The following is a 12,286-nucleotide window of genomic DNA, read 5'->3' as shown; positions in this document are numbered from 1 at the left end:
AAAAAATGAAGAAACAATTGCAATTCAATTTTCGTCACTTTCCCTCTCTCAAAATCATTCGCATCACCTTATCTGATAATCTTTACTCCAAGCTCACTCTGGCTATTTGATAGTTTTCCAATCCCTTATCATCATTACCAATCTTGATGATAGTTTATAGTTTTATAAATACAGTCAAATAGTAAATTCATGTTTCCAATTTTTGATGACAATTTTCGAGATGCGAATTGAGTTCAGTGAAAAGCTGAAAGAACACACAACCAAAATGATAACTGATGAGGCAAGGTTACAATCATTGCTCATCTTAAAATTATTTCATTTGAATTAAGACTTTTACCGAAGCCTAGAATCAGTCTGTTCACAAAATTGAGAGTAAATGATTCAACTCTAAACTCTCCTTTGAATTACAATTGTTTAAACTCGATTCGTAACTTGTAGTGCAATTTTCACAGGAAATAATTCAACTCTTTTCTTTTTCGTCACTCCAACCATTGAAATTGAAGATGAATGATTTCCACTAACAAATTGATTCCATGTTTCACTCATAAAATACATCATTTACCATGAAAAAATTGAATATAATCTTGTCTATCATGCTATCATTATTGCTATCACATCATCATTTCCCAATGGATTATCATCGCACAAAAATTTTCGCCTCTCTTCCTTTTCCATTTAATGTTTCTTGAAATATTAACTGATAAAGGTAGTCCTATATGCACAGGCAAGAAATTTTCATTGGAATATATTAATCTTAAAATTCAGATTTGAGTCATTTTTTGTTTGTAAGTAACATTTAAATACGAAAGATTTATCTGATTTCATCATTTATAATCTGTTTCTTGTGATCAATTTGTTCATTACTAAAACTTTTTTCGCTACATCTTTCAGGTCTTTAGCTATTTGCATCTTTACAATATGATGAATAAAGTTTAGTTAAACTTTTGTTTTGTGATTAACTTAATCCGAATCCTGCCTTCAGTTAGTTAGTTCTAAAGGGTGTCAAAAATAAAACGGGTTGAAGGCTGAAACCAGAATAAATGTAATTGGTTTTAGATAATTTAAATCACATCGAATGAGACCAACTTTAGATGCGAATCAATCTAAAACCAATTACATTTATTCTGATTTCAGCTTTCAACCCGTTTTATTTTTGACACCCTTTAATAATGCAACTTGCAGTTTACTCCATGGGATGATTCAGTTTGAAAGCGAATCTCATTTCAATGAATGACATGGCTCCATCTAACTTCGATAAAATGAGCAAAAAGTTACTTTGGTAACAGTAGGATTCACTGAATGGCCTTTGTCTTTGTCGCACATTTAACAATTGAGCCTTTCGTTGTCTGCGCCGTTTACCAAACCAAACCGAATTCTCATCGATAAGCCATTCTGTTTCGTTACTTATTTTATTCATTATATATTTACATCTTACAGTTGGAATTAATTCTACAAATTGTAAACCCAAATGTATCACAAAATAACGACAACTAAGCAATCAAGCAAAACAACAAAGGAATTTTGTTAATTGTGAGATTCCCATTCAGTTCAACCTAATAACCAGTAATTAAAAATGTTGATTCGATTTTAAAGTGATTAATTTGAAAATTAAAGGCCAAATCCAAAATCTAAACAACAACCCAAAGCAATCAGAAAAGCAACTTACAAATTGAAATACAATATGAATTGTTGCTTGAAAAAACCAAATTTCATTCCAATTTGTATTTCTCCATGTTGCTTTTGTTAATTAATCATCGTCTTTTTTCTTCGTTGCAGTTGCCAATTGTTATTTTACTTGTCCATTAACAGTGTTAAATGAAATTAATCACAATCTTGTCCATTTCAGTCCGTACAGAAAGTATAACCCATTCTGGTTAAGCCTGAGCCTTTATCCCGGGTTTTATACAACAATATGCAGGGCTATTCAGCCTCATTTACTTCACATTTTATTGAATATCAAAGAAAACAAACATGCTAGGGGTACTATATATTGAACGGTATTTTGAGAGTTGCACAATTTTTCTGAAGTTTCAAGGTCATTCAAGGTTATTCGTTAATTTGCCCTCTAGACGACTTCTGAAGGTTATTTTCAAATAGGCCCTACTTTCATCACTATAAGTCCATCCGTTGAAATAACAAAAGCTGCTGCTATGAAGATATTGTTCACGAAGCATTTTTCGTCAGATTTGGCCTAAGCTTGTGTAAATTTCAGAGAAGATTGTTGGCAACTTATGACAAGAATTTCGCGAAGTGCAAAAAGTGTGCTATTCCAAAATAACCTTTATAAGTCGTTTAGAGGGCAGATTAACAAATGACCTTGAATAAAGAAAAATTGTGCTTCAATTCTCAAATCTTCAATTCTTCTTTTGTGTTCCCTGCATCATTAATTTTCAAGCTTTTGGTGTTGCTTTAAATTATTTTGTTGATTATCAAGGACGGTGGTTTTTGTTTCCAATCAATGATTGTAACCAGGATTTTTGATTATTTTCGTTTACTTAGTCCTTGTGAGCTTAATCGTTATCATGAATAATTATTGGTTGTGCTAGTTGTAAGAGTTCAATCCTGTCGATTTTTCAATTCATGAAGCGCATTGTATTGAATTGTGACTCAGGCAAATTCATTTATCTACTAATAATTCATAATATTAATAATACAGGGCTATTCAGCTATCTTTACCGATGTTAAACGGCTATATCTTGGCCTGTGATTGACCTTGAGGGGTCAGATTTTTTATAATTAAATTTCGCCGATACTTATTTGCTATATTTCAAGGTCAAGGTCATCCAAGGTCATTCGAGGTCATTATTATTGACATCCTCTATAAGAATCGTCACTGTTTCTTGTTCTAATCAAAATGTTCAACCGATTCATATCTTGATGACAGAATACAATTTTTGAAGGTATTTGAGTAAACAACGGAATTAACAAATCTTATTGAAATTTAATAGCTTCTCTGAGAACGCATTGATTTTGGATCCATTAAAGTAAGCAGAAAGTGCTGTGCTTTTCGTCAAACCTGATACCATTGCAGTCAAATCTAACTGGACTCGACGAGAAAATGAACGTTTCTCTGAAATAATATAACTAATCAACGTTTCTTTTGTTCTTGATCTTTTGATCTTGACCTTGATTTTTGAAAATTATTATGCAACCTTCGGTTGACCTCTAATAGCGTTAGGAGCGATTTCCGACAAATGACCTTGAATGACCTTGACCTTGAAATATAGCAAATAAGTATCGGCGAAATTTAATTATAAAAAAATCTGACCCCTCAAGGTCAATCACAGGCCAAGATATAGCCGTTTAACATCGGTAAAGATAGCTGAATAGCCCTTTTATAATTGTTTTTTGAATAATAATTAACTATAACTCTTCTAAATATTTCTGATAGTTTAATTGATTTACTGTGAATCCTCGGTTAATGCATAAAATGTGAGTTAAGCTTTTTTTTAAAGTCACTTAGATGGCGTTATATTTTATTGTTAATTTAATTTCTGAGGAAAGCCAGCTGGTCTCAAACTGTTTACAATTTTCCATCTCTCAACATTTGACCACCTCTTACTGATGTATTTTAGAGAATCAACAAGATATATTTGTTTGTTAATTTGAAGGAAATTCGATGTTACTAATCTATTTTGCTCATAAGCTTGTTCACCAACTAATCAGTTTATTTGTGGTTAAAAGACTTGATTATGCCTCAGACTCGAGCTTTAAGTTTACACGTTTAATTGTATTCATATATTTAATGTCATTGCAAATGAAGGCATGTAGACCAATTTATACATTAATTAATGAAGATGAATGAATAAATGTTTGAATGTTTATTTCAATGTGTAAATATCAATAGTTATGAGCATTCAGATACATTCTTAATTCAACTCTCAAGATGGAGCTATTGTATTCAAATGTCACCATTGCTCAGTGAGTTCAAGTCTCCAAATGTTGAGTTTTCCTGGGAAGCCTTTTTGTTTATGTAACATTTCTAATCGATCCAGCATCTTAACATTAAACTGCGTCTTGAATTTGCATGATCATGCAATTAGTCATAAAGTTTTCTTGTACGTTTGGAATAGGGCATCAATTGAAATCGATTCCGAATGGTTTTACAAGTTCTCTGAGTGTTCCATGTTTCATCTAAAATAAATGAATAGAAGATCAAAGTTTCAAAATGAATTAATAATTATTCGATAAGACAACAAAGACGTTAAATAAACCCATTTAATCAAACTGTACAACAAAAAATGACTGAACTTCGATACAGATTAACCAAAATATTTCAACCAAACTGTCACATTTACAATAAAACAAAATTAGTTCGATAAAAATCAAAAGAGAGGGAAAAATTCTAGTGCATGCAAACTTCGAACTCTTTTCTCAATCACATATCCAACCTTGAAAGTGTCCAAAATGGACATAATAATAGAGCTTAGCCTGTGGTTAACGTCTTTTTGATGTCAAGTTCTGTCCAACCCAAGAAAGGCAGGAAGTCGAAAATAAGAGAATTTTGTTTTTCTGTTTTCTTGATGATTATAATCTTCCCAATTTAGTTGAAAGTTTCCACCCAAAAATGAGCAGATCATTCCAAGGTATTTCAATCGATTGAATACAAAACAAAGTTGGAACCCAAAATTTTATTACATTACTGACATCAATTTATTTTCAACATTCTACTGCCCTTCAATTTGCTAATCAACGTAAACCATGTAATCAACCAACAATTGGACCATTTCAAATGAAGAAAACTCGGCCAACCATGAAATTTACATTAACTTGCTCTTTAAATTATTGCAAGCAAAAGACACAAAAATTTCAATATTTTTATTCAACAATCAACTTTGTGCATTAATAAATGATGAAACAAGAGTTGAAAAGGGCAGCGCAATTTCATCCATCAGATAACTATTCATAGAAAAAAGTTATTTCTCCTTTCAATTGTAAAACCAATCATTATCCTTTCATTAACTGGATCATAAAGATTATTAATGATAAATAACATTGAATTTTCTCAACTCAAATTGTTCAATAACAATAACAATAATGAAACAAAAAAACAGCTTGAACCATTCAAGTTACAAGATAAAAAACATTCAACAACTAATAACATATATTTATTAGCCTATCAATATGAATATCTATACCTTTTTAGATAACAACACAACTCCCAGTCAACAGGGAGTTGTAACAGGGAATGATAACTGGGAGTGAATAAAAGCCAGACTCGAATTATTGACCCTTTCGAATTGTTTATAATATTGTAACACATTCGACTCACGGGAATGATCAACTTTGATTAAACTGGAGAATCGAAAAAAACATTGAAATTTTTGTGGTTATACCAAGTTAACATTTTTGGGTGAAAAAAATGCAATAAACTGGAAAGGCAACTAATGAGAGTGTAAAAAAAGGTTGACTCATTGGGCAGAATAAAAAAAAGTCATTCTCAGTGTTGTTCCCTTAATAATTAGATTAATAACGAATCAATGGACTAATTGCATCTTTGATTACATGTTAACAGAATATCCATTTGGATGATAAGAGGGAAGAAAAGGAAGACGAAATTGCTTTCAATTATTTTCTCACTCTGATTAGTATTCACATTATTGAGGGACAACATTGATAAAACGGAATATTCTGAAAATGTAAAATTCTTTTCCTTTTTATGTCTATTCGCTGTATAAACTTTGCTCATTAGTGACTAGCATTCCCTGTAAACCAGATTACCATTGGTACACAATTATCATTATTATTGACCTTAATTACAATTAATTTTATTCCGTCAAGTGTTGTTCATTAAAAACACTATTTACTATTCAATTCTCGATTTGAGAAGGTTAAACATGACAAAGGTAACTCAATGTTTCACCCAAATTGATTCTGTCCTCATTTTTAATCTCACCTTATCCAGGGGACAATGATAATTATTCACTCCCTGTAACTCGATCATTATCAATGCCATTTCTGCAGCTCTTTTCTTCGTTTCACTTTCATCTTAATCCAGTGATATTAACATGTTAACCAATAATCAATGAACTTTTCCAATTAATCGATTAAAAACGTTGGCTAAAAGGAGAAACACAAGAAACTAATTGATGATCGAAGAAACGAAAAAACAAAAAAAAAACATTTTATTGATCAATTGTTCTTTTCTTCGTGATGAATGTTCGTGTTATCATCATAATCATCATGATCATTATGCTCAATGAATGAAGCGAAATGGCTGACTTTCAATTCTGTCTCAAATTAATAATAAAGTAAAGGAGAAAAGTTTTCATCTTACAAAGTCAATCATGCTCTTTCACCAGAGATGAACATTGATCCATTGATTATTTCCTTATCAAATTATCATGAGCATTTCATTCAAATGCTGAAGAGAAGAAGAAGAAAAAAAGAGAAAAAATTTCTCGACACATTTTCTTTCCATTTATTGGTGACAACATTTTCCATTGTAATCATTAATGTCCAATCAGTTCTGATTCATTAACTTGTTCATTTGATAATCATTTGTTGTTTGTTTCCATCATTACAATTGTCACTCATTGTTAGTTATTTTATTTATGAATAATATTTAACGTTTCAATGCCTTTAATTAGAAGTGAAAATTTTCACCTCTAATTAAGCTCATTATCATGATAAATCTAGTTTATTATTTAAGCTTGTTTATTGTTTTCAGCAACTCTTTGAGGCAAAAGTTCATCCAAACGATAATTAGCGATAAGCTGTGAATCAAACCACAAATGTTTGACTTAAGATGAAAACAGTTTTTCACCAAAATTTCACCAATCAATAAGAACTTTTTCATCTGAAAATTTGTTATTTCTTATTATTTATTCACATTCTTTTCCTTCCTTTCATATAAACACCATTTTCTGGGTGACAAGCCTCAAGTTTACTAAGAATTCATTTTCAGCTCAATTTCCTATCAAAATATTCATTCAATGTTTACATATTTTCAGAAGAAATTGAATTTTGAATTGACAAAGTTCAGTCAGAAGCAGTTGCCAACACTTGATATTGATGTTGCCTGAAAATTATTCAAATGTCGAAGATGTTTTATCCTTAATTTGATGAGTAAATTGAAAATGGAAATTTGAATGAATTCCAAAAGGAAATTCAATGTTGATCAGATTAATTTTGAAATTGTATTCCATCAACGAATTTGTGGAAAAGCAAAATGTTGGTCATGAATTGGGTTGACCGTTTATCCAATTTAACCACAAATAGTGGCCATTATTGACTCACATTGAAAACAAAAAAAGTTGCTCATTTTTCATGATGAAAAGAACATGAGTAAACTCGATTTCATTTGGAATATTTTTTCTCGTTCTCTTTCTTTTCTACTTAATATTCCAGTAAATGAAGTTATTGCGTGATAAACTTGAATCTAATGGTAATTGCTTATATTAATGAAAAGGTAAAAAAGTTGATTGAAAGGTTGATTGGTAAAGTTGGTTGAAAAATTTTAGTTTATTCAGATTCTTTTTTCCATAATTTCTTTCTTTCATGATGATCTTTATTGATCTATTCTTGTATCAATAAACTGTCAAAGACTATTTATCTGTCTTGATCAACCGATATCAATAGATGAATGAGTTTAATGAAAAGTTTTTTTTTTCGTTTTTTTCTTCAATGAGTTTCTTCTGTTGAATAAAAGTTGATACACTTTGGTCAATCTGAACATTCGACTGTTTGCTCTTCTCATGAGTAAACAATTAATCGTTAATCAATCAGCCAGTGAATGAGAATTAAACTGACAAGGTGACAATTGTGTTCGAAGTTGAGGTTTTTTTCTTTTTCTGTTTACCTGAGTTTTCTGTATCAAATGGATGAGGACAACTGCACCTTTTTGTGCTCATTTCATATTCACAGGTAAATGATGAGGGTTCCAGGGTTGATGATGAGAGAGATGATGAAGTGAACTTTATTGGCACTGGTTTAGTCATCTTTAGTTTTCCTCCTAAACTTGATGAGAGTAAATTTGGTAAACAATTTGGACACTTTAGTTGTTGATGTTGGTAATGATGCTGGTTGGAAGGAAAGGGTTGCTGGGAATGAAAATTATGACCAACTTGAGTTGAGTAATTTTGATGAGTTTTGTGTTGCTCAGGTTTACGATGGTTATAATGATGGTGATGATGATTGTGTTGGTTGTGATGAATTTGGTGACAATCTTTTATCAACTTCAACTGTGAGGTCAACTGACTGGAGTAAATCTCTGCTTCATCATTTTCATGGTTGCACTTTACAACTCGATTTTCATTTTCATTTTCTTGCTCATCGATTCCCTGTTCTTGGTCAATTGGGTCATCTTCATCTTCGTCTTTTTCGTCCTTTTCTTCTTCTCCATTGTCAGTGGATTCCGTTGAATGATATGAACCGCTTGGCTTTCGATTGACGCTCAAAACTCCGAGTTCTCGAAGTTGTTGCTGCCTTATATCATCATAATAGTCCTGAGATGGGAAAAGTATTACAAGAAAGTTATATCAATAAAAAAAAGAGAAACATTTGATAGAATATTTTTGCTGGCTCGACAAAATGTGAAAACTACAAAAACTAACCAATAATCATGTTCAGTTTGGGTTCAAATTTTTCAATCGAAGTTAACTACTTAAATTGATCAGTTTTCAAATGTTTTAGGAAACTCTGTTTTCTTGGCTTATTTTGCATATTCGGGTCATGGGGTTAATAAGGAAACTTCAATATTATTTTGACGCGAAACAAATGTCAGAAATCGATGATAAAATATTTGGAATGGATGGGTTACTAATTAGTACGAAGCAATCATTTCTATGCAGAGGTTCTAGTTTTTGCTTTGCATTTTGATATCTTTCAAGTTTTTCAGGAATGAATTAATTAAGCTTTTAGTTTATTTTGTTTCTGGGGAAAATTCTGTATCTGCAAAATTTATGGAACATTTCAACAAGTTTTACTGTCACAAATTAAGGTACTTTTGGAAGGAAGAATATTTGTTTGTTCTGAAAATCCGATGCAAAGAAAAGTCAAGAAATGGTTTATTGGAAAAAAACTGAACTGATCGACTTATTGATCTTGTTGCCTAGACATAACAATCTCTAACCGTTTATCAGCTATTAAGTGATCAATTCAAAGTAAGCAGCTTTTGAAAACTGAAGTTGCCTGTAAATTCATTTGTCATTCTTACTTTGTCTTTTACTGCAATGCAATAATTCTGACCAGCACTTGGAGACTAATCTTTTCAAGACTAAATTTTGACCAATTTCAAGTGTCCTAAAGATTGATCATAAGCTGGTGAATTGAAATGTCACAAAAGCAAAAGACTGTCAATTGAACAAATACTTCGAACGGATTAATTAGAGTTGACAAAGTTAGACACTTGCTACTTACTGGAACAAGAAAACGTTGAACTTGGTGCAAAGCATGGCCAACCCTTGAGTAAGCCTCGGCTGGTGGGGCAAAAGCACTGATCTCAACATGTAAATCCTCGTTAAGGTGATGATATTTTGGATCGCCAGAATTTTGCAGATCTTCTTCCTGTTTTGTCAAGAATGAAAATTTTCAAACTTCGAATTCGATTTAAAAATACTTTTCCGAACCAACCTTTTTCTTGTCCCTCATTGACCCCTTCCCAAGAATGGCCATTTTTGTTTGAGTCTCTTCTTGAAGCCATTTCAATGAGTTGCCTTTTGGTCCTAAAAGTTTCCCTATGAAATTAAACTGTCAACAGTTGAACATTCAATTTACTTGGAACTTTGATTTTTAAAGCTTTCATTTGTTCTATTAAAGTTTACTTACATTTGGATGATCCTTGACTGGTACAATCACCTTTACTGTCAACTTAACAGGTCGACCTTTGTGAACCTCGAGTAGTGTTGAACTTGTCATGGAACATGTTGGATAATTTGAAGAATTGTTACAATTTCCATTTAAACTATTCTTGTTGTTCGGTTGAGATGGAGATAAATGTTCATCTGAACATTTCGTTACACAATTATTATCGATCATTCGATTAGACTTCAAAGTTTGGTCCTAAAAGTGAACAGTAAAAACTTCCAAATGAGTTTGCAGTAGAAGAAAAAAAGATTTCTCTTCATTTTCTCTTCTCCTCATCTCTTAATCATTTTCCTCTTCTCATGATAATCATTATTCCTCATCATTCTGAAAATCATGCAAAGTTTTGTAGCAATATGATTAAGATGAGACAAAATGAGAAATTTTTGCTTCAATAATCATTAAAAGAGAAAAGTTCAACTTTTCATTTTGCTCAATTTTCATCTCATTTTTATTTCGATAACAAAATGAGTTTATTTTTAGGTTTTTTGATTGATTCTCGGTTGATGGTTCAACTCGATTTCATGCAAAAATAACTCAAACAATTGAAAATGTAATTGAAATTTGGCTTCTCATTCAGGTTAACATTAAAGTTTACTTACCAAGTCAAAGTATTAACACAATTGAATCATCATTTATACGGGAAGATGCATCAGGGTTGTTAATCAGTTTGATAATGAACTTTTAACCATTTCTCTTTCAGGTATTCCAATTGCTTTTTATCCTTAAACATCACATTAAACTTTCCATTAAAGTCAATTTACACATTTTCATCGTCTTTTCAATCATTAGTTGTAAACAGATTTGAGGTTGGAAACTCAATGAAAGCTGCTCATTACAAGTTACAGTTTATGTATTTATTGGTAAGAGTTTGGTAACCAGAAAAAAAGAGCAGACTCAATCTGATTGCTCTTGAATGTCTGTTATACTTGAAGAGGAAAAGTATCAAAACTATCCAAATAAACATGATTCTTTGAGAAAAAATGTCAAATTCTTTAATGGTTTACAGAGTAGAGAAAAATAATGAATAAAATTTGATTAGAATGGGTTTAAATTGATAATCAGTGAATGTTTTTTGGGCAAAATTCAGTAATGTTTAGTCAATGATCAATAGAGTCAATCATTATCCATTTCCTTATTGGATATCATTATGTAATTGGAAAGTATTATTATATTATTACAATGAAAAATAATTATAATAATGTAATAATTGTTATTGACAAGTTGTTGTTGATGAAGAAAAGTTGAGAAGATAAATCGATGGAAGAAAATTGAAAGATGAAAAACATTTGTTATTGAGGCCGAGTTAGGTTGGTCGATGTAGTGTTGGTGGCTGATGGGATTGGGTTAACCTTCAGGTTGTCATAAGCCTCTGAAAGGGTCTTGTTGAGCCAACCTGGTTGCAACCAAACAACTCCGACTGATGAATTGGACGGAACGATTTCACTTAAAGGTGTTAACATGTTCATCATTGAGCCACGTAATCCTGAAGTGCGGGAACGAAGATATTCAATGAAATCATCAATTGTTCGCCAAAAGTTGACAAAGGTTGACATGACCGAATCGCGCTCACTGTAGCTGGGTTCATTTGAAACGGTGAGACCCAAAGGACAGACTGGAAGCAACATCAATATAAAAAGATGAACAAAGGCAAAGAGACTGTTCATTTCAAAAAATATAAACTGTCCTTTATTTTATCTCCTTTGTTTTAAATTTGGTACAAACAATGAATGGCGATTTGGTCAGAACTCGAATAAGTTAATTGACCGGTAGATTGTTTGTATTAAAAAGTAAATTGTGTAGCAAAGACTTGAATGTTACAAAAAATGTGCTCCAATATGGAAGTGAAAGGGAATGGGAGAATGTTTTCATGAAACGTTCATCAATTTATTACAGCCATCATTAGACTTGAAGTTATAATGGTAATTATGTTTTCTAATTAAGTTGCCTGGGTTCATGCTTGGAATAATCAGTGTTTGGATTTAATCAAGAGCCATGTTGAAAGGCTCAAATGTTCACTTTGAAAGTCGACTAATGTTGTATTCATCTTTACTATCAACATGTTAGTTGTTGACAGCAAATCAGGGTTTATTGTAAAAAAGTTGATAGTTTATGACAATTTTACTCTTTTTTTTCTTCATTTTTCTACTTTCAGTTGGCTTCCTTGGCATGCGATATTTTGTTTATTAATCAACCTGAATTATTAATAAATCTGTTGCAGCATCCAACTATTAATTTTGTGGACTAAAAACAATTAACAAATGAAATGTTTTTCATATGAAATTGAGATGACGGTGATGATGGCGGAGAGAAAAAGTATAAATCTCTATTTGACACAAATTTTATATCTTAGTTAATCGATATTCCATGATGATTCTCTAGCTAAAAAGAGCCAAGCTGGTAAGTAGTAAAGGCTCATCAGCATAAATCTTATCATTAGATGGCACTTATTGGAGTTGTTTTTGACTAATGAGCATCGATT

General features: G+C 31.5%; 1 protein-coding gene across 2 annotated transcripts; it reads right to left on the bottom strand.

Moving 5' to 3' along the window:
* Nucleotides 1-3,788: 3,788 nt before the first annotated feature.
* On the bottom strand, nucleotides 3,789-10,623 carry LOC107360656 (uncharacterized). Of its 2 annotated transcripts, none has more exons than XM_015927358.3 (6): nucleotides 10,407-10,623; nucleotides 9,769-10,002; nucleotides 9,574-9,690; nucleotides 9,361-9,507; nucleotides 7,802-8,447; nucleotides 3,789-4,134 (listed from the first exon to the last, which is right to left on the bottom strand). In XM_015927358.3, exons 2-6 carry the CDS (start codon nucleotides 9,976-9,978, stop codon nucleotides 4,040-4,042), a joined length of 1,215 nt encoding a protein of 404 aa, XP_015782844.2. In that variant the 5' UTR covers nucleotides 9,979-10,002; nucleotides 10,407-10,623; the 3' UTR covers nucleotides 3,789-4,039. The 2 variants fall into 2 exon arrangements, with proteins under 2 accessions (XP_015782844.2, XP_025016226.2); XM_025160458.2 differs by having other exon boundaries at nucleotides 9,574-9,677; nucleotides 10,407-10,617.
* Between the last annotated feature and the right edge of the window lie 1,663 nt (nucleotides 10,624-12,286).

Source organism: Tetranychus urticae, chromosome 2 (genome assembly GCF_039701765.1).
Source record: "Tetranychus urticae isolate SD_2017Ah chromosome 2, NJAU_TeUrti_SD_1.0, whole genome shotgun sequence".
NCBI classification, from domain to species: Eukaryota; Metazoa; Arthropoda; class Arachnida; order Trombidiformes; family Tetranychidae; genus Tetranychus; species Tetranychus urticae.
This window is presented reverse-complemented; position numbering and strand designations above follow the sequence as displayed.

Coding starts and splice junctions, on each gene's coding strand:
- LOC107360656 (XM_015927358.3), bottom strand. CDS start 9,978: ATGATCGATAATAATTGTGTAACGAAATGTTCAGATGAACATTTATCT. Junction 8,448..9,360: donor TTCAACGTTTTCTTGTTCCA/GTAAGTAGCAAG, acceptor TTCCCATCTCAG/GACTATTATGATGATATAAG. Junction 4,135..7,801: donor ATTTGATACAGAAAACTCAG/GTAAACAGAAAA, acceptor CATTTATTTTAG/ATGAAACATGGAACACTCAG.